At 44.7% G+C, this 27,376-nt stretch overlaps 1 protein-coding gene across 4 annotated transcripts in view; it reads left to right on the top strand.

Annotated features, from left to right (window-relative positions):
• DIP2C (disco interacting protein 2 homolog C) overlaps positions 1 to 27,376 on the top strand; it is a 368,942-nt gene that overhangs the window by 254,407 nt on the left and 87,159 nt on the right. For all 4 annotated transcript variants that reach the window (XM_060097544.1, XM_060097543.1, XM_060097542.1 and 1 more), the window contains 7 exons: positions 3,357 to 3,480; positions 3,767 to 3,876; positions 3,999 to 4,101; positions 5,854 to 5,918; positions 8,648 to 8,741; positions 8,825 to 8,944; positions 10,226 to 10,340. In XM_060097544.1, coding sequence (XP_059953527.1) covers positions 3,357 to 3,480; positions 3,767 to 3,876; positions 3,999 to 4,101; positions 5,854 to 5,918; positions 8,648 to 8,741; positions 8,825 to 8,944; positions 10,226 to 10,340 — 731 coding nt within the window. The remainder of the gene's footprint in view (positions 1 to 3,356; positions 3,481 to 3,766; positions 3,877 to 3,998; positions 4,102 to 5,853; positions 5,919 to 8,647; positions 8,742 to 8,824; positions 8,945 to 10,225; positions 10,341 to 27,376) is intronic.

Genomic DNA, 27,376 nt, shown 5'->3' with positions numbered 1-27,376 from the left:
AACTAAATTTTCAGAATCATCAATGTTGATTAGCCTCACTGAACGATTTAGTCCCATGTGCATTTATTTATTCTCTGTTCTAGTTCTTGGGGTGAGGGGAGAAGGCTCATTTTTCACTTGAAGAGTTCATAGTGGGAGAAATGGGTGTCCCTCTGATGGTTTGGCCATGGAGTGGGCAGGGGCAAGAGAGGAGCCTCCAGAAGTCTGTGCCACGATGGGCAGATCTAGACAGTGGCTGTCCTCCTCACCCTCTTGAGGTGGCTGAGCTGGTCTGTGAAGGCCAGATGCCAGCAAAGTGGGCCTGTGGGCTGGCGGAGACCACTGAGCCGCATTTCCCTTCTGCCAACGTGGGAAGTAGCAAGGCTGTAGCGAGGGTGGAATTGTGCATATTCTAAGTGCCATAGGGCCAGAGACCAAGTGGGCCCCAGAGGCCACAGGAGTCCAGCCAAGCAGGGCCTGGCCCATCAGCACTTGCCTCTGGGCTCAGAGGGGCTCACTGTCCTGCACGATGCAAACTGTTCTTTCCTTAGAATCTAGCACACGCCCCACTTGTTTGCTTTAACCAAGGTTAAAATGTCCTGTTAAAATGAAACATCTCTGGAAGGAAAAACATTGACATCTTGTCACATACTTACAATCTCACGTGAACCATCACGTGATCCTTCCCTTGGGAGTGCATTTTGCTGGAAGAAATCACAGGGAGTTGGGGTGGGGAGGGAGGGAAATGGGGCAGCCCGAGGGTGACACCCACCCAACGGAAGTGTTTGTGGGTAGAAGGTTATGCCCCGCGTCTGGGATTTGTTTTAAAATAATAAATCTGCATGTGTGCATGTGTTTGAGGTAAGAGATGAGACCAGATTTGCCAGCGTTGATAATCGTTGGTGCTGGATGACAGGAACATAGGATTTCTTTCTCCTTTTCTTTGTATCTATGTGTCTGCTTGGAAATTTCCAGTATAAATAAAAAGTTAAAAATTAATTGGCAAAAAAACAATACATTAATGACATGTTTCTCTTAGTATTGATAAGGAAAATTTCTTGGGTCAGGTTTCTTGGATCCCTTGGTTGTATGACCATAATAATCTTTAAACTAATGGGTCTGCAGCCTGTCCTGTGTTGACTCTGCAGAGTAATGCATCGAGAGCCCCTCACTCGGTTTTGTCTTTGCGTTGTTGTCTCACCTCCTGAGGCAGCTGAGAAGCCAGTGGTTTGGGCAGGCAAGCATCAGAATTGGAAAAGCACCAGCTAGTAGTTGCAGGTCCACAAATCCAGAGCGAGTTCATGAGAGACGCTTTCCGTGAACTCACCTCACATTTACCGGAGAGAGAGTCCTTCTCATAGGTATGGCTGATGCTTTCTGACCTGGAGACCGAGACGGGACGGGGTGGGGATGGTCGAGTGCATGTTTACTGCTTGAGAAGTGACTTGTCAGAGACCGTGGGCGTGGAGAGACTGCCGGGGAAGGGACATGCTTCGTCAGCTCTCTATGTTGGAGAAAGATTGAAAGTGAGGGAAAGGTTTGAACTCAGGTGTGGGTCAACTTTTCTTGCACAGCAAAAGAGAGTCATTTGTGAGATTCTGTGGTCCTGGACAGCTCAACTCTACAGAGGAAGGGCCCCTGAGCCCAGCTGCAGGCCAGAAACAGCCATTCCAGGGAAAAACGCTCAGGAAACACGGGAGGCGGTGTCAGGGCCTGAGTGCTCTGGCCGGCAGGGCAGTGGTTCACGTGCCTCCTCAGTAGCTTCCTGTGGAGCCTTTCTGGACAGTGGTGTGGGGTGTCGGGAGGCTCCCAAGCATCGGGGCTCAGGGCCCTGTCCCCAGGTCCAGGAGAGATGGCCCATGGAGACCACGGATGGCTCTGTGGGCTCTGCCAGAGGCTCTGGGATCAAGCTAGGCTTAATTTCAGGGATCCCAGTGCATGAAAGAGACAGAGTGCTCTGAGAGCAGGTGGAGGGGTCTCATCTCAGACCAATGGGGTGCTTGAGTGGGGCTGTTTCTGCGAAGCTGGCTTTTGGCTGGACCCCTGAGTAGGAATTTCCAGACCAAGAAGATGGGGGAGGAGCAGGCATGGAAGCTGAATTTCATGGTAACTACGGATTCTGTTTACGGTTACTCTCAACCCTTCCTCTGTATTTTAGCGTCTTTAGGAGCAGATGCTAGGAAGACAGGGCCCAGGGGACAGCGGACCACCACCGTGAACCCTGACAGGTCTTGCAGTTGGCCCTGGTGCTCCCTCTCCTGAGCCATTCTGAGCCTGTCTGTAGGCGGTCCCAGCAAGTTCACGCTCATAAAGAAACGCCCTTCTGCTCCTAAACCCGGCTTCAGAACCTATCTCCCCACCCCTTTACCCGGTCACAGCTTTTGGCCATGTGATACCCAAATTCACGTTGAAGTGACTGATTATAATTCTCCTTGAAAAAACACTGCTTGAAGGAACAGTCCCACAGGGTCCCCGAAATGGGAAGGTCCCCATCCACGGAGCACCAGGCCTCCTCCCGCTTGTCGGGGCTGCAAGGGCGTTGGGAGGCTGGCTGTGCGTGATGCTGTGTAAAGAGACGCGACTTTTAAATCTGCAGTGAGGAGTAGGAACTAGGCACTTGGAAGACGTAGTTTTGAGATGTCGATGTTGCCGATTTTACTGGGGTGAGAATGTTGTCTCACGTGGGAAGGAAGGAGGTGACAGCCTCACCACAGTCCTGACGTTTCCCTTCTAGGAATGGCGGCTGCTTCACGGCTTTATTTTCTGCATCATAGCTGGTGGGAGTAAGGAAAGCGAATTGAACTGACTGGCGGGGTGGCTGGACACTCAGGGTGGTGGCGCCCGGGGCTGCCCCTCCCGTAGCATCTGCTCCCAAGTCCTGGCAGTCAGGCTGAGGGGCGGCGCCCCTCCACGCACACGCCCTTACTCTGTGGTCGGCATGGGTGTCCAGTCCACCACGCCGGATGTGATCAAAGACCGCTTGGGGTTAGTGTCCTGAGTGCAGAGCTGTGTTCTTGGACCCTCTCTATGTCCCGAGGTCATGGTCTTGTACAACCAGAGGGGAACAGAACGAGACCCCCTGAGCGCAGCACACTCTGTGCTCCCCGTGTGCATCCCTTACAGCCAGCCAAGGACACGGCGCAGATGACGAGACTGAGGCCAAGCTAGTGCCCTGTTTAAGGTCAGGCAGCTGGCAAGTGGCAGCGTGAGATTTGACCCCAGCTGTGCAGACACCAGCCCGTGCCCTGGCACTCTGGTTGAACCTCTGCTCAGGGAGGTTGGTGCCATCCCAGGGCCCGAGGGCGAGACCATGTTTTGTTAGGAGAGCGGCCATCACCTCTGCTCATGACCCTTCTCTCGTTGCTGCCATCTCCCAGGACGCAGGAAGCCAGCAGATTGGGTTCTTGCTTGGAAGCTGTGGAGTGACTGTAGCCTTGACGAGCGACGCTTGCCACAAAGGGCTGCCGAAGAGCCCGACGGGGGAGATCCCACAGTTCAAAGGTGAGCCTCAGTGCCGGGCGGGGAGGATGTGCTCCGAGGCATCTGTGCCAACACACCGTCCACACACGAGGTTTCAGATAGCACCCCACATGCTCTCAGCCTGCACGTGATGTGCTGTAACTGCAGGAGGCTTACAGCACCTTAGCCATGGCCTTAAACTTGATGGAAACACCAGAGATTTGGTCTGGCTTGTGCTGTTGTGAAGCGTGCCACCAACGGGAAGATGGTGTCACACCTGTCTTCTGGGGGATGTTTGCCTGAAAGGAATTTGTCCTTTATTTCCAAGGTTGGCCAAAGCTATTATGGTTTGTCACAGAGTCAAAACATCTCTCTAAACCTCCTCGAGATTGGTTCCCGCACATTAAGGACGCAAATAATGACACTGCGTATATCGAGGTGAGTTGCTGGGTCTGGATGAGGTTGGGGAACTGAGTGACACGCACTGCAACCCTTACACAGCTCAGGGTCAGAGGTGGATGTGGGCCCAGAGCTCTACCCTCGGCACCTTCTCATTGCAGTACAAGACGTGCAAGGATGGGAGCGTGCTTGGGGTGACCGTGACGAGGATCGCGCTTCTGACCCACTGTCAGGCCCTCACACAGGCGTGTGGCTACACAGAAGGTATGGGCAAACCATTCCTGGGGGACCCTGACCCCAGACCCCAGCCCTGTGAGATGAGTGTTGTTCCCACTAGTCACTCGGAGAGTCGTGCGGCTCCACCGAAGGTCTGTGTGTTGGATTGTTTAGTTGGCGTCTTAGTCTGCTCTGGCAGCCAAAACAGACACCACAGACTGGGGCTTAAACAACAGATGTTGACGTCTCACAGTCTGGAGGCTGAAGTCTGAAATCCGGTGCCAGAGTTGGTTCCTGGGAGACCCCCTTCCAGGCCTGCAGACACACCTTCTGGCTGTGTCTTCATACGGCCTCTCCTCTGTGTGCAGAGGGAGCTCTGGTGTGTCTTCCTCTTCTTATAAGGACACCGTTCCTATTGGATCAGGCCCCACCCTATGACTTCATCTAACTTTAATTATCTCCTTAGAGCTCCATCTCCAGGCACATTTATACTTGGTGTTAGGGCTTCAACATAGGAATTTGAGAGAAAACAGTCTAGGTCATAACAGATAGTTGACACCATTGACGTGTATTCATTCCTGGCTGCACAGTGGAACCTCTTTGGGAGCTTTAAAAAAGTGCCCATGCTACAGTGTACCCCACTTCCCGCAACTGACTTGGATTCGGGGGCTGCGTTTCACAGTCAAAGAGTTGGTTTCCATGATGTGCTTTCTTTGCCCTGTTTGGGGTCATCCTGGAGGCACAGAGTTAGGGTCACTGGAGGTAACCATGTTGACAGCGCTGACGGGCTCATGGTAGGAAGGATCAGACCCCATATACCCACAGCTCCCTCCGCTGGAGTGTCTGCCATCAGGTCCCCGCACTGGCCATGTCGCAGGCACCCATCACACTAGAGTCTCTTCCCAGTACCCAGGCGTCTGTCACGAGCCATGGATGAGACAGTTTTCTCTTTTTGCTGTTCTCATTTGCTTTCTCTCTCTCCCCATCCTTTTAAGAACAGTTGACTTGTCTCGTGGAGATGTTCCACTGATGTTTGGTCCCTGGACAAGTTTCCCAGACATTTTCACACGTGGAGACACATGGCCTCTAATGATCACCACCCTGTTTGTCACTGTTTTCAGTTTTAGTTCTAGTTTTTCTCACAACCTCATGACCCGTATTCCTTACCCTAATTTCCTAAAGGTCCAGGGCCATCACTCTTGCAGGGATTGGGGAAGGTAGATACATACTTGCTTCCTGATTCTCCACTTTTAAAATCTTGCATAAGATAGAATACAAGCTGTGTATTTTGAATGTCCCTTTTTGAAAGGGGGTGAGGCACTCGGTACTGAAGTGTTGGTGAGCATTCTAGTGGCAGGTTTGCTGGAAATTGCCTCCTCCTGCAAGTACACAGCATTTCCCTCTCTCGGGAGAACATGTGATGGAAATGAAAAGAATCTTTTAAGAAAGAAAAAGGCAGGGAGAGGGAAAACAAATATTGGGTTGGCCAAATAGTTCATTAAAACCCAAACGAACTTTTTGGCCAACCCAATGTATAAAAGGAGAAGGAATAAGGCATTTTAAGTGATGCTGTGAAGAGCTCTTGCTGTTAAGTTGTGTGTCCGAATACTCATCTAGAAACACTTCCCAGGCAGGCCAGCATTTTAAATGGGTCTGATTGGAGGCTGCAGCATTTCTGTAAAGACAGTGAAATTATGTTTTTCTAAGACCCATTACTTCCCACTGATGTGATATTGGATTTTTTTTGTCCTTTGGTCTGTGACCGTCTTTCATTAAAATCTTTGACTCTTTATTTTATAGCTGAAACAATTGTGAATGTGTTGGATTTCAAGAAAGACGTTGGGCTTTGGCACGGAATCCTAACAGTAAGTGAGACGCCCCTTGCTCTGCAGTGTCCTGTTTAACTTTGAATGGGCTCAGTGTTGGGATTAGAATGATGATCTATGTACACAGCGGCTTGGGTAAGCCCCTTCCTCCCACATTATAAAGAAAAGTTACCATTTTTAGAAGTCTTAAGTTAATGTAACTTCCAGGAGCTCAGCAAACCAGTGGGTCAGTAGCTGCTTGCCTGCATCGTGGGCCCACGCTCTGAGGCTGCAGCTGTGAGAGAGAGCAGCCTTTTTAGGCTCAGGGGAGTTCAGGATCTTTCTTCCCACGGTTGGCATTTCAGATTGTGCAGAAACGTTGATGTCTTGCATTTGGGTCACTTTGTCCATACATCTGATTTGGCTACAAAATTCTTTTTATCTTTCTGTGAATCATTGTTTAATGAACGTTTCGGGAATTATGCTGCAGGGGGAGAAGTACTTTGAGATTTCCCCTTGGCCAAAAATTCAACACGAGTTGCAGAGAATGTATGTCTCATTTTTGTTAGTGCCACTTGAGAAGTGATGACCATTCAAAGCCGTAGGCACTTTTAATAGAGGGATAACCTTATTATTAAGATATGCTCAGCACTTAAGAAATATATGTAGCATCACTGCTTCGAATCTCCCTATGTCTGTTTCATATGTGATGATTTCCACTCACCCGTTTTTCTTTTTAAGTTTCTTATGCTGAAACTTTATATCTTTTTAGAAGCAAAAAACTCTAGTAGTTTTACATGAGTGATAGGAACATAACTATAAAAAGAGGGATTTGTTGTTTCTTGATAAACCAGAATTTATGCAGACATCATATAGACAAAGGTTTGGGGCTCCGGCCCAGCCAGCTTCCTTCTGTTACCGTCCGGACATTACTCCGTGAGACAGAAACACAGCCCCACACATGCATTCCCCGTGGCCTGCTGGTGTCATGGGAAGAGCACAGCCTCAGAGAACCCAGGTTGGACGTTGGTCCTTCCTTCTGTAGCTTGTGACTCTGGGCACGTTACCTGCTCCTGTGCCCAAGAATCGTCTGTTGCCTGAGTCACTCTGCACCTCGGTTTTCCTATCTGTCCAATGGGAATGTTGACCGTGTGAGAACCATGTGGCTTAATGTTCAGTGAGTGCCTGGCCCTTCTACTTGCTTGATGACCGTTGCCATCAGAGCTCTCTCGTGACAGTCTTGCTTTCAAGAGCTCTGTGATAGATCTTGTTGACGTGGTCACCGCCTGCTTATTGATGCTCTGGATTACTGCCTCCGGAATTGGTGGTTTCCAAGTCTGTCTCTGGCTGCCACCTTCTAGAGTGAGACAGGTCTCTGGCTAGGCAGCACGCACTCTTCCAAGGCATCTTATCTTCTTTATGGTGAAAGATGCTCCCACCCCCAGTATGGAATGGGGAGCAAGCGCGAGGTGAGGGAGGTGAATGCTAGCAGTGAGCAGGCTCACCCTTGTGGGGGAGGGTGCACGTGGTCATCTTCCTGCAGAGCTTCTGAGCTAGACCAGTGCTCTGCCGAGTGTCCGTGCCCTCTCTCTCCACCTCCACCCACAGCGGGGGCCGAGCCAACCGGGGGGATCTTGTCCAGTGCTCCCCATGTTGTGGTCCCTTCCTGCCAGGTCTGTGCGTGCAGCCACTCAGGTGTATGAGTCCTAGCTGCAGTGTGTGAGGACTGACCATTTACTTAAAAAGTTAGTTTTTGTCATCCATTTTAAAGAAAGAAACCTTTTACGGGTCCTGGTCTACATGAGCCAGGCTAGATGGAAGATTGAGGGCGATAAGACAACTTTCCACTGCTCCTTGGATTTCAGTGTAACATTTAATAAAGGAAATTAACTTTGTGAATAAAAATGAGTAGAATACACCAGAGAGAATTAAGCTTCAAGACTGAAAGGCCAATAAAAAAATGATCGTTCAACTTAAGTTTTTATAAGAAAAGGATTTGGACTTAGATTTTTTTTATATCTTTATTGGAGTATAATTGCTTTACAATGGTGTGTTAGTTTCTGCTGTGTAACAGAGTGAATCAGCTATACATATATATACATCCCCATATCTCCTCCCTCTTGCATCTCCCTCCCACCCTCCCTATCCCACCCCTCTGGGTGGACACAAAGCACCAAGCTGATCTCCCTGTGCTATGCGGCTGCTTCCCACTAGCTGGCTATTTTACATTTGGTAGTGTGTATATGTCCATGCCACTCTCTCACTTCGTCTCAGCTCACCCTTCCCCCTCCCCATGTCCTCAAGTCCATTCTCTATGTCTGCATCTTTATTCCTGTCCTGCCCCTAGGTTCTTCAGAACCTTTTTTTTTTTTAGATTCCATATATATGTGTTAGCATACGGTATTTGTTTTTCTCTTTCTGACTTACTTCACTCTGTATGACAGTATCTAGGTCCGTCTACCTCACTACAAATAACTCAATTTCGTTTCTTTTTATGGCTGAGTAATATTCCATTGTATACATGTGCCACATCTCTTTATCCATTCATCTGTTGATGGACACTTAGGTTGCTTCCATTGGACTTAGATTCTTGAGTTGTATCAGTAGAAGCAGGAGTCGGGAGGACTAGACAAGCTTTGAGAAGTCGCCTCCACTCCCACAGCCTCTTAAAGGATCATCCCCAGTGAGATGCCCATGTGGTCCCCACCCCCCCGCCAGGGAGCCCCTGGCTGCAGGGTGAGTCCCACATGGAGCCCTCCCCTACTCACTGCCCAGTGTCGTGCTTTCAGAGCGTCATGAACATGATGCACGTGATCAGCATCCCGTACTCGCTGATGAAGGTGAACCCGCTGTCCTGGATTCAGAAGGTCTGCCAGTACAAAGGTGCGTTGTGGAGGCTGCCCCTTTAATGTCACGCCATCCTGCGGCACAGGCGGTGACTCACTTCCCCCCTGCTTCTCCTTCAGCAAAAGTGGCCTGTGTCAAATCCAGGGACATGCACTGGGCATTGGTGGCACACAGGGACCAGAGAGACATCAACCTCTCCTCTCTCCGGATGCTGATAGTGGCCGACGGCGCAAATCCCTGTAAGTGAAGGCACCAGGCAGTCAGGAGGGGGCCTCAGTCTCCAGGTTTCATTCTCTGGGGTTTGATTTTTCCCTTTTCTAGTCTTTACCTTAGTGAAGAAGTGGTCTTAAGATAATAGCCAAACAGTATTACTCAGCATAGCCTATGGGCACCAGGACCTGAAGGTCCAGACACAGCCCTGGGGTTGAGTCCTAGCCCTTCCAGTTCCTGATTCTGAAGAGAACATAACTTACTTGTTAAAATTCTTCTCCTTTTTTTAGCTGCAAGATGGTACCCAGTCATCAGATTTTATGAGAATTAAATGAAGCAGTCCCTGTGTACAGTTCCTTGGGATATAATAAGTGCTCAAGAAATATTAACTATTATTATTTTATGGTCCATAGTAGTTTTATTGATCAGGAAATTTGATTTGTCATTTTTAATGGAATTTTATTATCAAATCCTGTAGCAGAAATTACCTAGGTAAAATAAATGAGCAGTTCCACAGAATACTGTTAATATACCTTGAGAAATATTTCAGTCAGTTGAAACAAAAACCCATCTAGCTTGTTTTTTATGAGAAGAGTATATAAGCGAGAAGCAAAGTGAATGAAGTGAATTGAATGAACAATGTATGTTTCTGACCACATTTGTAAACTCTGCAGCATATATATTTGTAAATTAAAGCAGTATATACTTTCTTAAAGAACATCTGATATGCAAAAGTGAACTTGCAAACAGATGATTTTGTATTAGTTTTATAAACGATTCTTCCATTTACAAAGTAACTCCATAAATTGTGGGCTGTTTAGTACACAATTGATTTTGCCCATAACTCTTCAGAGTAATATGTCTTAACAGGAAGCAAGGTAAACTTGTATTAGGAGCTAGTTTAGCTGATAGGTTCCTAGTAATTATACCTTGATCTCATCACTCATATTAATATAGAGAAATGTTTTCTTCATTTAGTTGGGTTTAGATTTACTCATTTCTTTGAACATGCATGTTGAAAATGGTAGAACGTGTCTCAGAAAAGTTATTAAAGTTAAGTTCTTCAGTCAGCAAAAAGGTTTTAAGTGTAGAAGTTGCATTTTTTAAATTCTTGAGTTCTTTGTTTGAGAATAATATTGTCTTTCATTGTAACACAAGTAATAAGTTATATATTAAATGAAGTATTTTTCCATGCTGCCTAACTCCACATGTGCCTAAATCCTAACTTCAAAAGCATTTTATATTATGGGATACTTTTAATTGTCCACATTGCTTCGCCTGTCTGATTATCATCCCCCCTTTCCCTCTAGGGTCTATTTCTTCCTGTGACGCGTTTCTCAACGTCTTCCAAAGTAAAGGTCTACGCCAGGAGGTCATCTGTCCGTGCGCCAGCTCACCAGAGGCTCTCACCGTGGCCATCAGGAGGTACTGCTGTGTTAACTCAAGTGGGCAGCCTGGGGAGGGGTCTCATTCAGCAGCTAACAGAGACCCGGAGCCATCGCAGTTCATCTGAGTGTGAGAATAAAAACAGGACCCAGATTTTCCAGACGAGGTTTTATTCTTGTGTATTCTAGAATGGATTCTCTTAAATAGTCTAGATTTGTTAGTTAGAAACTCACTTTTCACTCTGGAGGTTCGCTGTAATTCCCGAGTGAGTGGAAGTCTGTCCATAGGCACGTTGAGCAGTGAAGCTTGTCCTGGCAGGTTATGCACATTTTCATTTGCTTGTATTAGGCTCAGGTTTAACTTGAGGATAGAACAGACTAAATGTTGGATGAAACGAAATTTTTGTGGCCACTCCTGTGCCCTTGGACATGCGGGTTTTATGTCATCTTCATTTTCTGCAATACTGCACATACTGCACTTTAAAAACTGGTTTTCTGAGCTTTTGAGCAGCTCAGCAGCACATCAGAGGGCTCTGCGGCCTGGAATCTCCCGCTGTGTGGGGCTGGGCTTCTGGAGCTCTTGCTAAGGCCAGCAAGCACAGTGAGTGTGCTTGGTCCTAGGTCACTCCTGCATCACTGCCTGCTTCAGAGCCATTGGGGCCTGTCAGGGACAGGCCGTGGTTACGGCTCATAAGAGCTCACCCTGCCCAGGGTGAGAAGGGCTAGAGCGGCCTGTCTGACCGTCAGCAGCCACACTAATATGAGAAAGGAGGGTTTGCATCACCCAGACGTTTGCAGCCTATACGTGACTAATTCGCCAACATCTTTGGGTTCTGTCTCTGTTTTATTTCGTGTCACACCAGTGTGCTCTGTTGTAGCAGTGGATGACAGAGCTTTCGGTGCACAAAGTGCATGAGTTCTGCTCTTCTTACTGAAAGGTTGGGATTTGCAAAAATATTCATGAAAAGATTGCCCTTAAAAGAGACACCTTCTGATGCTTTTAGGAGTTTGTTAATGTGAAATTAACCAGGCCACCTAACAGGTTGAGAAATTGAAAATCATTAAAGTATCAGAAGCAAGTTTTTAAAAATAAATAAATAAATTCATTTATTTATTTATTTTTGGCTGTGTTGGGTCTCTGTTGTTGTGCGCAGACTTTCTCTAGTTGCGGCAAGCAGGGGCTACTCTTCGGTGCAGTGCGCAGGCTTCTCATTGCGGTGGCTTCTTTTGTTGTGAAGCATGGGCTCTAGGCACGTGGGCTTCGGTAGTTTTGGCACGTGGGCTTGGTAGTTGTGGCACGCAGGCTCAGTAATTGTGGCTCGCGGGCTCTAGAGCACAGGCTCAGTAGTTGTGGTGCACGGACTTAGTTGCTCCGCAGCATGTGGGATCTTCCTGGGCCAGGGCCCAAACCTGTGTCCCCTGCATTGGCAGGTGGATTCTTAACCACTGTGCCACCAGGGAAGTCCTCAGAAGCAACTACTAATTTTGAGTGAGCCAGAAATTAGAAGTCTGTAACGTAATTTAAATTGATGAGGAAATATGGCACCATTAACCGGAATCCAGTCTTCATTTTTTCAAGGATGGCATTGTCGTCCCCAAAAGAGAAGGTTTGCAACAAATAATCTTCTGACATTTATGTCCGACCTTGGAGTACAAAACACATCAGGATTGCAGTAGCAGATTTGCCATCACGTTGTCCTGCAGAAATCAGTATTCAAGTATGTGTCTAATTTGACTCTAAGGGGACTCAGCCTCCGGAAGCATGTTGGGGCCAGGAGTCCCAGTTTGAGCCCCGCCTGCTGGTGGCTGGCCACATGATCCTGGACACATTCCTTCTCTCCAGGGCCTCCGTTTCCTCCACCAAGAAACAAGGGGCTTGGACTCAGTAATCTCTCAATTTCCTTCTACCTGTAAATTTTTAAGATTCCACAGTTCTGTGAAATAGTACCATTGCCACAGATGATTCACAGAATGAATGATTCATTCATGTAGACTTGTTATGATCAAATGATTTGCTCTTTTGCTTTTCCTAAAAGTGTATTCTCTGTGCCTTTAAGATATGTTGTATAGATTATGCCAGAGTTGATTGGCAGAGGGTGAAGGAATGAGCAAAGGAGTTTTTTTTGAAGATGACATGAAAAAAATGATATTTAATTTGTTCAAATTCAGATTTTTGTTGTTTGATTTACATTCTTATAAGGTACATAAGAACATACTCAATAGAGCTGACCATAACCTGCTATTCCATAGAACTGTAGTTCCCAGCCAAGGCAATTTAGAAGTGCTGGCAAGACCTCATTTTAACACAGCCTCCTGACTGACGTCTGAGAATGTCATTAGAATGAAATGCCGCTTATTTAAATTAAAAAGTAGGTCTTGAGAATTGGCATTTCTTACAGCTTTAGACAAAAAAAAAAAAATGATGTTTATAGGCGCTGCCTCACATCTGACTCATATCTAGCTGATATAAGTGCAGTCCACGCTGTTAACAGTCTATACAAAAAGCTTTCAAACTTGTAAAAACTATGTTCATACGGGAGTAACCATTTATAACATTGTATCAGTTATATTTTCCTAATAAGTTTTTTAACCTTTAAAAAACTTTAAGTTATTTTTTAGGGACAAGGATACTCATAGGGAGGACAAGTGAAGAAAGAGTAGGCTTCTTAGTTTCAAACGGTGGACAAGTGAATTATTGTTGTTACAGAAAAAAAAAAAAGATCTTTTAAACCTTCTTCATGATCTTCCAGTTGTGTCTGCTGTTATTCAGTTTGTCAGGTTATGTGCCATTATCAAGCCAATACTGTCAGCTCGTTAGCATCAAATAAGTTAATAAATAGTTTGAGATCTCCATTAGTTTATGGAATGTTATCCCTGCCCTTCAGTAATAAATGATGTGCATGAATTGAATGAGACCCAACATCAGGTCTTATTTTCTTCAAATAAATTTTCTTCTTTAAGAGGACTTTATCTGTGGGCCAAAGTAATGAATGGAATTTTTATTGTCTAGTGGTAGAGCTCTTATTTTCAGAGAAAAAGGTAAGATGCATATACTGCACTTACATGTAGTCAACCTAGAGCTTTAGTGCTAGAAGGATGTTCATCTGGTTTCATTTTATACATGAAGAAAAAGAGGTGCTTTTCTAGTCTGATAAATAGTTCCAAACAGACAAAATATAGACAATAGGAGATTCAGAGCTTTGGCAATTTGTGGTTTATATAAACAGGGTATTGACAAGTTTCAGTAGAAAGCTCTCCAGAAAGCAAGGTAAACCTGAGGTCTTCAGCCTATTCTCAGACCAGCACATGTGCCTCTGCTATGTGGATCAGTAGGCAGGAAGAAGCAAAGGATTTTTAATTGTTTCTCTAAACATGTTTAAAAATCTTTTATAAAAATCTTTCTTTGAAAAGATTAAAAGTTTCTTAGCAAAACTAGGCAAATTAGCCAGGAAATAAACCCATACACCTTTGGTCAGTTAATCTATGACAAAGGAGGCAAGAATATACAATGGAGAAAAGACAGTCTCTTCAGTAAGTGGTGCTGGGAAAACTGGACAGCTACATGTAAAAGAATGAAATTAGAACATTCTCTAACACCATGTACAAAAATAAACTCAAAATGGATCAAAGACCTAAATGTAAGACCAGATACTATAAAACTCCTAGAGGAAAACATGGGCAGAACATTCTTTGATATAAATTGCAGCAATATCTTTTTGGATCCATCTCCTAGAGTAGTGGAAATAGAAACAAAAATAAGCAAATGGGACCTAATTAAACTTAAAAGCTTTGGCACAGCAAAGGAAGCCATAAACAAGACAAAAAGACAACCTACTGACTGGGAGAGAATGTTTGCAAATGATGCAACTGACAAGAGATTAATTTCCAAAATAAACAAACAGCTCATACAGCTCAATATCAAAAAAATGAACAACCTAATCAAAAAATAGGCAGAAGACCTAAATAGACACTTCTCCAAAGAAGGCATACAGATGGCCAACAGGCACATGAAAAGATGCTCAACATCGCTAATTATCAGAGGAATGCAAACCAAAACTACAATGAAGTATCACCTCATACTGGTCAGAATGGCCATCACCAAAAAGTCTACAAATAATAAATGCTAGAGAGGGTGTGGAGAAAAGGGAACCCTCCTACACTGTTGGTGGGAATGTAAATTGGTGCAGCCACTATGGAGAGCAGTATGGAGGTTCCTTAAGAAACTAAAAATAGAATTAATCCCACTCCTGGACATATATCTGGAAAAGACAAAAACTCTAACTTGAAAAGATTCATGCACCCCAATGTTCATTGCAGCACTATTTATAATAACCAAGACATGAAAGCAACCTAAGTGTCCATTGACAGATGAATGGATAAAGAAGATGTGGTACATATATACAGTGAAATACTACTCGGCCCTAAAAAAAGAATGAAGTAATGCCATTTGCAGCAACACGGATGGACCTAGAGATTATCATACTAAGTGAAGTAAGTCAGAGAAAGACAAACACCATATGATATCACTTAAATGTGGAATCTTAAAAAATGCTAAAAATGAACTTATTTACAAAACAGAAACAGACTCAGACATAGAAAACAAACTTACTGTTACCAAAGGGTAAGGGGGTGGGGGAGGGATAAATCAGGATTTGGGGATTAACAGATACGCTCTACTATACGTAAAATAAACAGCAAAACCTACTGTATAGCACAGGGAACTGTATTCAGTATCTTGTAATAACCTAAAATGGAAAAGAATCTGAAAAAGAATAGGGGTGTGTGTGTGTGTGTGTGTGTGTGTGTGTGTGTGTGTTTATATCTCTGAATCACTTTGCTATACACTAGAAACTAACACAATATTGTAAATCAACTATACTTCAATAAAAAAAAGAAAAAAAATCCAGATTTCTAAAGCAGAGATATTGAGTTGTGATCACTCACTTCATAAAAAGGATTATTCCTTTTGGGGAGACATACCAGCATTCTTGCCAACTTTGTTTCTTTTTAATTTGAAGGTCCAGTTGGCTTTATTAAGCAATTCATGAATTGGGCTGCATCCCATTTAGCAAGTGGAAAGACGCTCCTAGGGGTTGTACAAAATGGAAGGTTTCTATAGGCAGGAGGTGGGTAGGGTAAGAAGGTATTAGCCAAAGAATTGTTTCAGTGTGGTATGTTTCATTCCTTTCTCCTTATTCTCCTGTCTGTTACAGGTTTTTGGTTTGTGGTTGCCATGAGGTTCATATATTTCAACCTGTGTATATATGCGTCTGTTTTAAGTTAATGGTCACTTAAGTTTGAGCACATTCTAAAAGCACTCCATTTTTACTCCCCCCCATTTTGTTTTTGATGTCATATTTTACATTTTTTTAATTTTGTGTGTTGCTTAACTATTTATTGTGGATATAGATGATTTTACTACTTTTGTCTTTGAATCTTCCTACTAGCTTCACAGGTGGTTGATCCATTACCTTTACTGTTTGCCTTTACCAATGAGATTTTTCCTTTCTCTAGTTATGGCCTAGAAACCATAAACCGTTTCTTGTAAGAATAGTTTAGTGGTGTTGAACTCCTGTAACTTTGCTTGTCTGTAAAATTCTTCTCTCTCCTTCAAGTCTGAATAAGAACTTTGTGGGTACAGTCTTCTTGGTTCTGAGTGTTTCCTTTTAGCACTCTGAATATATCTTGCCAGACCCCTGGGCTGCAAAGTTTCTGCTGACAAGTCAGGTGATAGTCTATATCGGTTCCCGTGCATGTAAATAGTTGCTTTTCTCTTTCTGATTTTAAGATTCTCTCTTTGTCTTTAACCTTTGCCATTTTAATTTTAGTGTGTCTTGGTGTGGGTCTCTTTGAATTCATCTTGACACCCTCTGTGCTTCCTGGACTAGGATGTCTGTTTCCCTTCCCAAATTAGGGAAGTTCTCATCCATTATTTCTTCAGCTAGGTTTTCTGTCTCTTCTCCTTCTGGGACCCCATAGTGTGAATGTTCATGCGCTTGATGTTGTCCCAGAGGCCCCTTAAACCATCTTCATGTTTTTTCTTTCTTTTTCCTTTTTGCTGTTCCTATCGGATGATTTCTACTACCCAGTTTTCCAGATGACTGATCCATTCCGCATCCTCTGATCTGCTTTTGAGTCCCTCTAGTGTTGTTTTGATTTCTTTTATTTTTCAGTTCTGTTTGGTTCTTTTTTATATTTTCTGGGTCCTTATTGAAATTCCCACTGAGTTCCTCCATTCTTCTCCTGAGTTCAGTGAGCATCTTCTTGACCATTCGTTTGAGCTCTGTCTGGTAAATTGCTTACCTCTGCTTCATGTAGTTCTTTTTCTGAGGTTTTGTCTTGTTCTTTTGTGGCTTTGGCCAGGTGATGTCGTGTCCTAGAGGTGCCCTTTGGTTCTGGAGACCCGGCGCCTGCAGGCGGCACAGATCTGCCTGGAGTGCCTCAGGAAGTGGTACTTCACTTCATTGCAGTAAAATGAACAGAGCATCACTGATGACTGGCCCAAAACAGCCGGAGAGTTCCCACATGCAGAGATTCTCACGGTGGCTAATACTCCATTGTGCTACCCACCAATCCATTTTGGGTTTTGATGTGACTTGAAATGACAAACTTCATGCTCACCATATCCAATAGGAGAGAGGTCCTAGGAGCAGAGTTCAGGGTGCTTTTCAAGACCAGCAAGTGCTTGCCAAGTGTTCGCCGTGGTGTTGTTTACCTTGAGTTTGTCCAGAACTGTGTACATTTGAAAGAGTGCTTTTCAGTCTTCTCATCTTGATTTTCACAACCACCTTATCTGATAGAAAAGGCAGATTGTAGACTTACTTTCTAATGGACCAGTTAGCCTCTGAGACACTCTGTTTCTTCACCTGTAAACGAGGCCGTGGACATCTGTGCCTCCTACCTGTGTCTGACACACCAGGCCCTGGTGCCCACAACCATGTCTGCTCCAGGCTGTGTGTAACCACTGTCCCTCTTGCTGCTCCCACCCCCCACCCCCCCTCAAGGCTTCACATCTGTTCACTGTCCATGAGAAGTTCAGGTTAGACCCAGGGGCATGCAAAGACCGAGGGCTGGTCTTCATCTCTTAGATCTTGGCCACTGTTTGTGGACTCAGTTCTCCTTTCACATGGGGAGGAGAGTTGGGGACAGAGTGGTCACGATTTTTAGTTTAAGCATCCACCCCTGTGATCATCCTCTCTTACTTACCATTCAGGGAAGCCATGTGTAAACATAGCCCACACCTCCCGCCGGCCTCCAGCCTCCTTGTTCTCACATCCCATCCGATTCACCAGGGAACATCCAAGCCCACCTGTTTCTCCTGCCTCCTCACCGGGGTTCCCAGCCTTCTGCCTGCTCTCCTTCCTGACCAGAGCCTGCAGGAGCCACAAGGCCATGCAGTCTGGCCATACCCCCTCTTGGCCCCTTCTCCCACGGCCCCATCCTCCCTCCCCGCAACCAGACCTCCTGGTCTCTGCTGCCCGCTCTACCTGGTGTGCCCCCATGGTGACATGGCCAGAGCTCTGTCTTTGCTCACCTTGGCGAGGCCTGCCCTGACCAGCTCCCCACCCCACAGAGTGAACGCGCCCCTCCCATGCTTGTGTGACTCATTGTGATGCCCTCTCTCAGCAGTTGCCACTTTCTCATGCGCTGTGTGATTTACTGGTGTATTATTTATTCTCTGTCTCTGTCTGGTTAATAGTTGGTGCTTAGTATATATTTTGTTAATAGATGAATGAAAGAAAAATTTTAAATATGTAAAGTGAGAAGTAAAAGTCCCTTGCCGGACACTTACGGTGACCCTTCGTAATTTACCAGCAGCAAGTGCTGTGAGGAGTTGAGCCTTTTCCTGCATGTCTGTGTACAGGATGTGCACACCCACCTGAGCAGGAAAATGCTACCTTGCAGTTTTACCTGAGAGTAGTCATGTGGGGTTTTGTTTGCTTTCATTTTACTTGATGATCTAGGTGCAGCTAATGGCCTAGAGTTATGGTATCATAATCTGTGGTCTCCTGAGAAAACAGCACCAGCAGAAAGCTGTGTCCTTACCCTCCACGGCCCCCATGAGGCTGGTCATGAGAAAGGCTGAGATGAGGGAGGAAGGGGGGGAGGGGGGAAAAGGGGTGGGAGAAAGGAGGAGGAAGTGGAGGGGAGAGGAGGAGGGAGAGAGATGGGGAGAAGGCGTGGACGCAGGTGGGGTCTGGGGCAGCAGTCTGAGGCTGTCAGGGTGATGTTCTAATGGCAGGGAAAGAAGGGGCTTCATCCGTTCCACAGGAGCAGGCTCTGGACCCCAGAGTTTGTGCAGGAAACTTGCTTCGGCTCAGGCTCCCTGGAGCCATGTGTGGGCTTTATATGCTGTATGCACAGCCGTGGAGAGTCAGGAGTTGAGTGGAACACAGACATAAATAAACATAGGAGGACATGGGTTCTGCCACCTCACTTTCTGCACTGAGCACATACAGTACAATCTCCCCCGGCCCGCGTGCACAGCTCTCAGGCTCCAGTCATCTGGCTTCCACAGCCCCTCCCCAGAGCTGCCTGCCCTGGTTGGCTGGGGTGTCTTCTCAGACCACCAGTTTTGTGACTGGCGTCTCTCAGGTTCCTGAGTAAACCAAGGGACAGGGGTGAAAAGATGAAAAAAAGGTACAATTTTAGTCTTCTAAGTAGAAATAGGAATAACGGTGTGATCAAAGTTTAAATAGCCCCCTGGTCGCTTCTTATTTCATGTTCCGTTCCCTCGCCTTGATCATGTTTCTCAGTCTCACTGAGATGGTTGTCATCGTTTTATCTCATTATTATGCACGTGCTGCGTGTTGGAGCTACTGAGTGCTGGTTGTGCAGAGCATGGCCTCTGCACCCGGCTGTCGCTCTCAGGCTCTGCGTGGAGGTGAAGCAGGTGACAGGGGCTCTGTTTCAGGGGTGAATATCTTTAGGAGAGAAACACATGCTAGACTCCTGTTTAGAACCTGTTTCTTTCATCGTCCTTGTTTCTTACATGCTTACATCATTTTCAAGCAAACTTGATGAAAACACTCACACTTACATTTTTGTGAACCTCCTCCTCTGCGGGCTGTTCTCTGTGACCTGTGAATAGAGGGCAAATTCCCCATTCCTGGTGTTCATATACACGACTGTGTCCACAGAAAGGTTGGGAAAAGTCTTGCTTTTGGAAAATGAGCCTGTGTGTTTACACCCATTTTGTAATACTTTGTGCTTATTTTCTTCCTAAAACTTGAAGTGAACTTACCACACATAAGAATTCAGAGGCCAGGTTATTAAGTAAAAATAGCTTTGATCCATTCTATTCAAGCCGTTTTGACTGGGGGTCCAGGAGGCCTAGTCATTGCTTCTGTGGATTTTGATGTGAGGACAAAATGGACGCTTTCGTAAATGTTATAAAGTCAACATGGGAAGCATTGCAGTCCTCACTTTGTCTACTACTCAAAGGATGATCTTTAAAGGAAAAAGGAAAAAAAAAGCAAAAAATGAGTGGTTGGCTGCCACGTCACCCTATTTTGTGGCTGATCCCTTCACTCAAATGGGATTGGGGGCTGATGTTTTCTTCCTTTGCACTATCATCTGAGCGTTTGTGTCCTGTGCTTGAATAACCTTCCCAGGACAGCTTGTTCTGCCCTGCGTTGAAGAAGAGATTGAACTTGCGGTAAGGAGCTGGGAGCAGATGATTGCCTGCTTGGCTTTTATCCACTTAAGTAGAAAATGACACTCAGCTGTTGCCTATGGTCCTCAGTGAAGAAAAATTGCAGATGCATCTCCACTGCTCAGATTTACAGGGCCTTGGCCCTTCTGAACATGTATCACACGTATCACTCTGTGATTCTCTTCTGTTATAATGTTTGTAAATCTGCAAGCTGAATTGTTACAAGAGAGCTGCATAGGCAGTCGGTGGGTTTGGGTGGAAGCCCGCAGTGCTGTGCAAGGCCAGCCTTCTCGAGCTGGTCCTGCCAGAGTGGACGCCGGGCCTGGTGGGTTGGTGCCCGTGGCCATGGCCATTAAGTGTCTTGATGTCACTCTTCTTGAAGACAACAGAACACCTCTCACCTACATGAAAGGGAATGTGGAAGGCTCTGGGGTGCATAGAGACCATGGTCATCTTAGGCCTCCTGCTTGAAAATGGGCAGGACGTGCAGGCACCCTGGATAGCTGGCAACAGGAGCCCGGCCGAGGTCTGGGCCCCCAGGTGTGCTGCCCAGGCTGTGTCTGACACCAAGACTTGCCCCGTCAGCGTTCCCCTCAGGAAAGATGCTCCCCAGGAGGAAACAAAGGTCAGCCCAGGAAATGAGTGGGGTTTATGCAGGATGTTTGAGTCAGAGAACTTGATGGAACAAGGACAGGAGACATGCCTGTCTTTACACGTGTGCATCTTGGTGAGTGTCTGTCGCCGTGCATGTCTGAGTGCATGTGTGTCTGTCTTCATGCATATGTCTTGTGTGTCTGAATTTACGTGTGTTTGTCTTCCTGTGTGCCCTTGTTCACGCGTATCTAAAGTGTCCTCCTGCACACGTGTCCACCGGGAGATGACAAGAAGCCATGCTGCTCTCTGAAGTCTGTTCTGACTTCCTGTGGGAGGCTTATTTTTACCCAGGTATTTAATCTGCTTCCATCTTTTTAAAATTGTCATCGTCCAGGTAAATGTTTTGTATTTTCTTTTTCTCTGAAGATTAGTTGTAGAATAAAAACTATTGGAGACATATGGATTCGTGATGCCTAAACTCATCAGTAGAATTATAAAACTGGGGGGTTTCTCCTTGGTCACTGTCTGATTATGTCTCTGTCTCTAGAATATAGATGAAAGAGTCCATTTTTTTAAATCTACATTGTGATAATGTTGATTGAACTAAAATAAAACTTCATGTAGCCCTTTCAACTGCAAGGTATTATTTCAATACCTTGACACTTTGGTGATAAAAAAGGTAATAATTATATAACACAGTAATTAAAACAGCAATTCCAAAGAATGATGAAGATACCCCCTTGCCACCATAAACATTTTCCACTTTGAAAACAGCTAACCCAGAAGTTAGAAAGCTGGGCAAAAACCATGGGCAAAGACACCAAACATGGCACTGTACTCAGCATATAGCACCCATCTGACACTGAAATTTGATGGTTTCTGACAGGGGCAAACCAACCAGTGATCCAGAGTGAAAAAACAGTTAACACAGCCTATGAATTGAAGTGGGGTTTTCAAAAATGTTTTTGACTGCCCAGAAAAGTCAGAGTTTGGAGATCCATAATCTTATTTTTAAAACACAAGAAGATAAAAATATGTTGTTTGTCATTTTATCTAAAAATTTAGATAAAATTTTAAAACTTCTCTAACACAAAATAGTTTGGAGATGATAACCATCTAAATTAAATGACTTAATGAAGTAGCAGTAAAGAGCAGAGTAACAGTGTTATCTTGTCCTGACCACGTGTGTTTGAGTCTGTTCTGCTGTGTTTGGTGTTGGACTGAATTGCGCACAGTAGCTTGCTTTGGTGGAGACTGAGATGCACAGAGAGTGGACTCTGGGAAGCAGCCTCCCGGACTTGCAGGCTGTTTCCCTGCTGGTTCTGACTGATTGCCCTCTGACGTGGAAAAGTAACCAGGACAGATGAAAAACACAGCTTCTAAACAATTTGTATGGTGTGATCCCTTTTCTGGCTGGGAGAAAATTAAGCCTCTTTAAATAATATATTTAGCAGGAAGAAAATCTGATAACTGCATACTTACTGGGTAGGTGAGGATGTGATATAGGGAAAATGTTCCTTTCTATGTTATATAGCTCTTAAAATGGGTTGATTTTTTTTAATGCTTTCATCAGAGAAAAGGGAGAACATTACATTAAAATAACTCATAACCTGGGAGTACTGTGTTTCAACCTTGTATCTTTGTTGTCCTGCCTGTCCGAGGGCCTGGAGGATGGCAGTGACACTAAAGAGGTGTAGTTACCCTGTTGAATCCTGGCAGCGGAAATACTCGTAACCCTTGTTGCTGACTTGACCCCACTTACTTGGCATCGATGCACATTTGAGTCTGGCCAGCTGTTTGCAAACTGCTGATGTGTTCATTGCGTGTATAGGAGCTCTTTCTTCAGGCATTTGCAGAAGCATGATCAGCTCAAGGCACATCGAGCGTGTTACAGAGGCTGGAAATGGCATGACAAGTGGACAGTGGGTACAAACTGCCCAACTGAAGGCCATCCCCGTCAGCTCGTTCTTTGTGAGGCTGAGCGCTGAGCTGACTCCCCTCTTCCTTGGCTGCAGCTTGGTCTTTTCCCCTTTAGCCACCACGGCAGTGTCGGCCGTTCCTAGCTGTGTGCTTTCTCAGAGTGTGAAGACCAGTTCTGCATAGTCCTGAGATTGCCGGGACGATTCCTCCTGTAATTCGTGTCCTCTGTGAGACACAAGCACACCGTTCACCTTGGAATTGAACCTGAAAGTTGACACATGGGTCTGTGGCTCTCTTGGCCATTATTTAATCTACTGTTTTTGATCATGAAAGTGGATGTTCTGAAATTCCTAGGAATTTTGCTTGTTGGGATTGGTTTTTCCTCCCTCACCTAGTTTATCTCCTCGGACTTTTTATTTCCTAGGAAGGTGTTAATGGAGAAAAAGATCATCTGACTTGGTTAATAACCCTGGAAATACAAATTGAAACAACAATGAGGAATGCATTTTGCTCACCATATTGGGAACAGTTATAAGGTTGGTGATCAGTGTCGGCACGAGTGTGTGGAAACGGGTAAGGCTGAGGGCAGCTTAGCACTGAGGTGGAAGGCACGGGTGTTCTGAAGCCATTCTGAGCATGCTGCCTGGCCAGCCCCACCGCTGTTGCCTTGGCAATGCCCTTCCTGCCTGTGAGTGGGGGACAGTTGTGTCTGTCCCACAGGGTCGCTGTAAAGAGATCAGTTAACACTCGTAACACTCGTAAACGTCCACGGCGCAATAGACATGTCTAGTGAGTGAAAAAGTAATGATACTCATCCACTCTTAGTGGGATTGCAAAATGACCTAGTCTTTTGGGAAGGTACTTAGGCTTTATTAAAATTTTAAATATATATGCTCTTTAATTCCTCCATCCCCTTTCTAGATGTGTATCTTACAGAAATTATTTCCAAATGCATACAAATTAAATGAAATAGAATAAACATATATTCATATTACTGAACACCATCTAATAATTAAAACAAGTCAATTCATTGATGTGTCCAGTACGCATACTATATATGTTCACATGCACACACTCCTGTGGGAAGATCTGCAAGGTATTTGGTGACAAAAGCAAGTTGCAGAAGAATGTGCATGTTGCGGTTCTGCTTCTCTATGGATGTAAATACATTTGTATATGCACGTATTTTATAGGTAAATGGGTATTAAAGAGTCTGGAACTTCATATTTAGTGTAAGTAGTGGCTGCCTAGGGGAGGGAGTGGGGCTGGAGGGGCTGGAGGATAAGCAGGGTCTTTCGCCTTTTGCTGTATGTTCTTGTGCAGTGCTTGCTTTGTCCATCCGAAGGGTGTGCTCACATGTTACTCATATCGCTGTTTTAAAAGTTCACGAAAAGAAAACTTCCAGTGAACTAAAAAGTGCTTGGTCTCCTAGGCCAGAGGCAGGGTAAGTGTTGGGAAAGGAGACAGGATGGTTTGGCAGGGGCTCTGCTGTGGGTCTGAATCCCCCGAAGCCCCACCACTCACACAGGCAACTAAGTTAGCATTTCTGTGCCTTGGTTTTCTAATCTGTGAAATGGGAGAATAGTAGTGCCTGTGCAGGTTCGTGGTAGTGAGTAAGTCGGTGTGTAAAGGGCTCAGGACTGTTCCGGCACATGAAACAAAAACTGAGCACAGCTCCCCCATCAGGAGGGAGGGGCTGTCGGCAAGCAGGTCCTGAAGAGAGGTTGGGGGACAGAACCGGGAATGCAGTTGTCTGAGTGAGGGGGGCAACGAGGGCGAGTACTGTGCCTAGGAATTCAGGTGCTTCTGTTCTGCCTTCTTGCATGTGTTTTGCAAATCTGCCAAGGGAGAACCCAGGTGTCTGAGTGTCTCTGACTAGCAGGGGACTCTAATAAATATAAACACACAGCGTAGGTTACGGTAATGCCAGATTAGTGCCATCGGTTTACATTTTAGGTGAGTAAACTCAGTCTTCCATAACTACCATTTTACAGATGTAATTGAAAATTTCTGGTAGCAAATGGAGTTCATGATTTTAAGGTATTTTAAATATTGATTCTTACTGTTATTAAACATAGGAATATGGATCTCGTAACTAAGACAAACTGTACACTCTTGGGTCGTAAAGGAACTTCTCCCTCCAGCTTCTCGTGTGCGGTACTTGCTGATCACCACAGATCAGTTCTTCAGTCTTCCCGTACTTGGGATATGTCTGGGCTGATCAAGCATTTTGCTATCATGTGGCTTTTTAAAATGAAAACAGGTGCACTTTTTTTTTGTTTTTAACATCTGTATTGGAGTATAATTGCTTTACAATGGTGTTTTAGTTTCTGCTGTATAACAAAGTGAATCAGCTATACATATACATATATACCCATACCTCCTCCCTCTTGCGTCTCCTTCCCACCCTCCCTATCCCACCCCTCTAGGTGGACACAGAGCACCGAGCTGATCTCCCTGTGCTATGCAGCTGCTTCCCACTAGCTATGTATTTTACATTTGGTAGTGTATATATGGCCATGCCACTGTCTCACTTCGTCCCAGCTTACCCTTCCCCCTCCCAGTGTCCTCAAGTCCATTCTCTACGTCTGCACCTTTATTCCTGTCCTTCTCCTAGGTTCTTCAGAACCTTTTTTTTTTTTTTTTTTAGATTCCATATATATGTGTTAGTATAGGGTATTTGTTTTTCTCTTTCTGACTTACTTCACTCTGTATGACAGACTCTAGGTCCATCCACCTCACTACAAATAACTCAGTTTTGTTTCTTTTTATGGCTGAGTAATATTCCATTGTATATATGTGCCACATCTTCTTTATCCATTCATCTGTGGATGGACCCTTAGGTTGCTTCCACGTCCTGGCTATTGTAAATAGAGCTGCAGTGAACATTGGGGTACATGACTCTTTTTGAATTATGGTTTTCTCAGGGTATATGCCCGGTAGTGGGATTGCTGGGTCGTGTGGTAGTTTTATTTTTAGTTATTTAAGGAATCTCCATACTGTTCTCCATAGTGGCTGTATCAATTTACATTCCCACCAGCAGTGTATGAGGATTCTCTTTTTTCCACACCCTCTCCAGTATTTATTGTTTGTAGATTTTTTTATGATGGCCATTCTGACTGGTGTGAGGTGATACCTCATTGTAGTTTTGATTTGCATTTCTCTAATGATTAGTGATGTTGAGCATCCTCTTGTGTTTGTTGGCAATCTGTATATCTTCTTTGGAGAAATGTCTATTTCGGTCTTCTGCCCATTTTTGGATTGGGTTGTTTGTTATTTTGATATTGAGCTGCATGAGCTGCTTGTAAATTTTGGAGATGAATCCTTTCTCAGTTGCTTCATTTGCAAATATATTCTCCCATTCTGAGGGTTGTCTTTTCATCTTGTTTATGTTTTCCTTTGCTGTGCAAAAGCTTTTAAGTTTCATTAGGTCCCATTTGTTTATTTTTGTTTTTTTTTTTTTCTTTTTGCGGTATGCGGGCCTCTCACTGTTGTGGCCTCTCCCGTTGTGGAGCACAGGCTCCGGATGCGCAGGCCCAGCGGCCATGGCTCACGGGCCCAGCCGCTCCGCGGCATATGGGATCCTCCCAGACCGGGGCACGAACCCGTATCCCCTGCATCGGCAGGCGGACTCTTAACCACTGCGCCACCAGGGAGGCCCTATTTTTGTTTTTATTTCCATTCCTCTAGGAGGTGGGTCAAAAAGGATCTTGCTGTGATTTATGTCATAGAGTGTTCTGCCTATGTTTCCCTCTAAGAGTTTTATAGTGTCTGGCCTTACATTTAGGTCTTTAATCCATTTTGAGTTTATTTTTGTGTATAGTGTTAGGGAGTGTTCTAATTTCATTCTTTTACACATAGCTGTCTAGTTTTCCCAGCACCACTTATTGAAGAGGCTGTCTTTTCTCCATTGTATATTCTTGCCTCCTTTATCAAAGATAAGGTGACCCTATGTGCATGGGTCTATCTCTGGGCTTTCTATCCTGTTCCATTAATGTATATTTCTGTTTTTATGCCAGTACCATACTGTCTTGATTACTGTAGCTTTGTAGTATAGTCTGAAGTCAGGGAGCCTGATTCCTCCGGGTCCGTTTTTCTTTCTCAAGATTGCTTTGGCTATTCGGGGTCTTTTGTGTTTCCATACAAATTGTGAAATTTTTTGTTCTAGTTCTGTGAAAAATGCCATTGGGAGTTTGATAGGGATTGCATTAAATCTGTAGATTGCTTTGGGTAGTAGAGTCATTTTCACAGTGTTGATTCTTCCAATCCAAGAACATGGTATCTCTCTCCATCTGTTTGTGTCATCTTTAATTTCTTTCATCAGTGTCTTGTAGTTTTCTGCATACTGGTCTTTTGTCTCCTTAGGTAGGTTTATTCCTAGGTATTTTATTCTCTTTGTTGCAATGGTAAATGGGACTGTTTCCTTAATTTCTCTTTCAGATTTTTCATCTTTAGTGTATAGGAATGCAAGTGATTTCTGTGCATTAATTTTGTATCCTGCTACTTTACCAAATTCATTGATTAGCTCTAGTAGTTTTCTGGTAGCATCTTTAGGATTCTCTATGTATAGTATCATGTCATCTGCAAACAGTGACAGCTTTACTTCTTCTTTCCCTATTTGGATTCCTTTTATTTCTTTTTCTTCTCTGATTGCTGTGGCTAAAACTTTCAAAATTAAGTAATAGTAGTGAGAGTAGACAACCTTGTTTTGTTCCTGATCTCAGAGGAAATGGTTTCAGCTTTTCACAGTTGAGAATGATGTTCGCTGTGGGTTTGTCATATATGGCCTTTACTATGTTGAGGTAAGTTCCCTCTATGCCTACTTCCTGGAGGGTTTTTATCATAAACGGGTATTGAATTTTGTCGAAAGCTTCTTCATCTATTGAGATGATCATATGGTTTTCCTC

The sequence above is a fragment of the Mesoplodon densirostris genome, chromosome 4, assembly GCF_025265405.1.
Source record: "Mesoplodon densirostris isolate mMesDen1 chromosome 4, mMesDen1 primary haplotype, whole genome shotgun sequence".
Classification (NCBI taxonomy): domain Eukaryota; kingdom Metazoa; phylum Chordata; class Mammalia; order Artiodactyla; family Ziphiidae; genus Mesoplodon; species Mesoplodon densirostris.
This window is presented reverse-complemented; position numbering and strand designations above follow the sequence as displayed.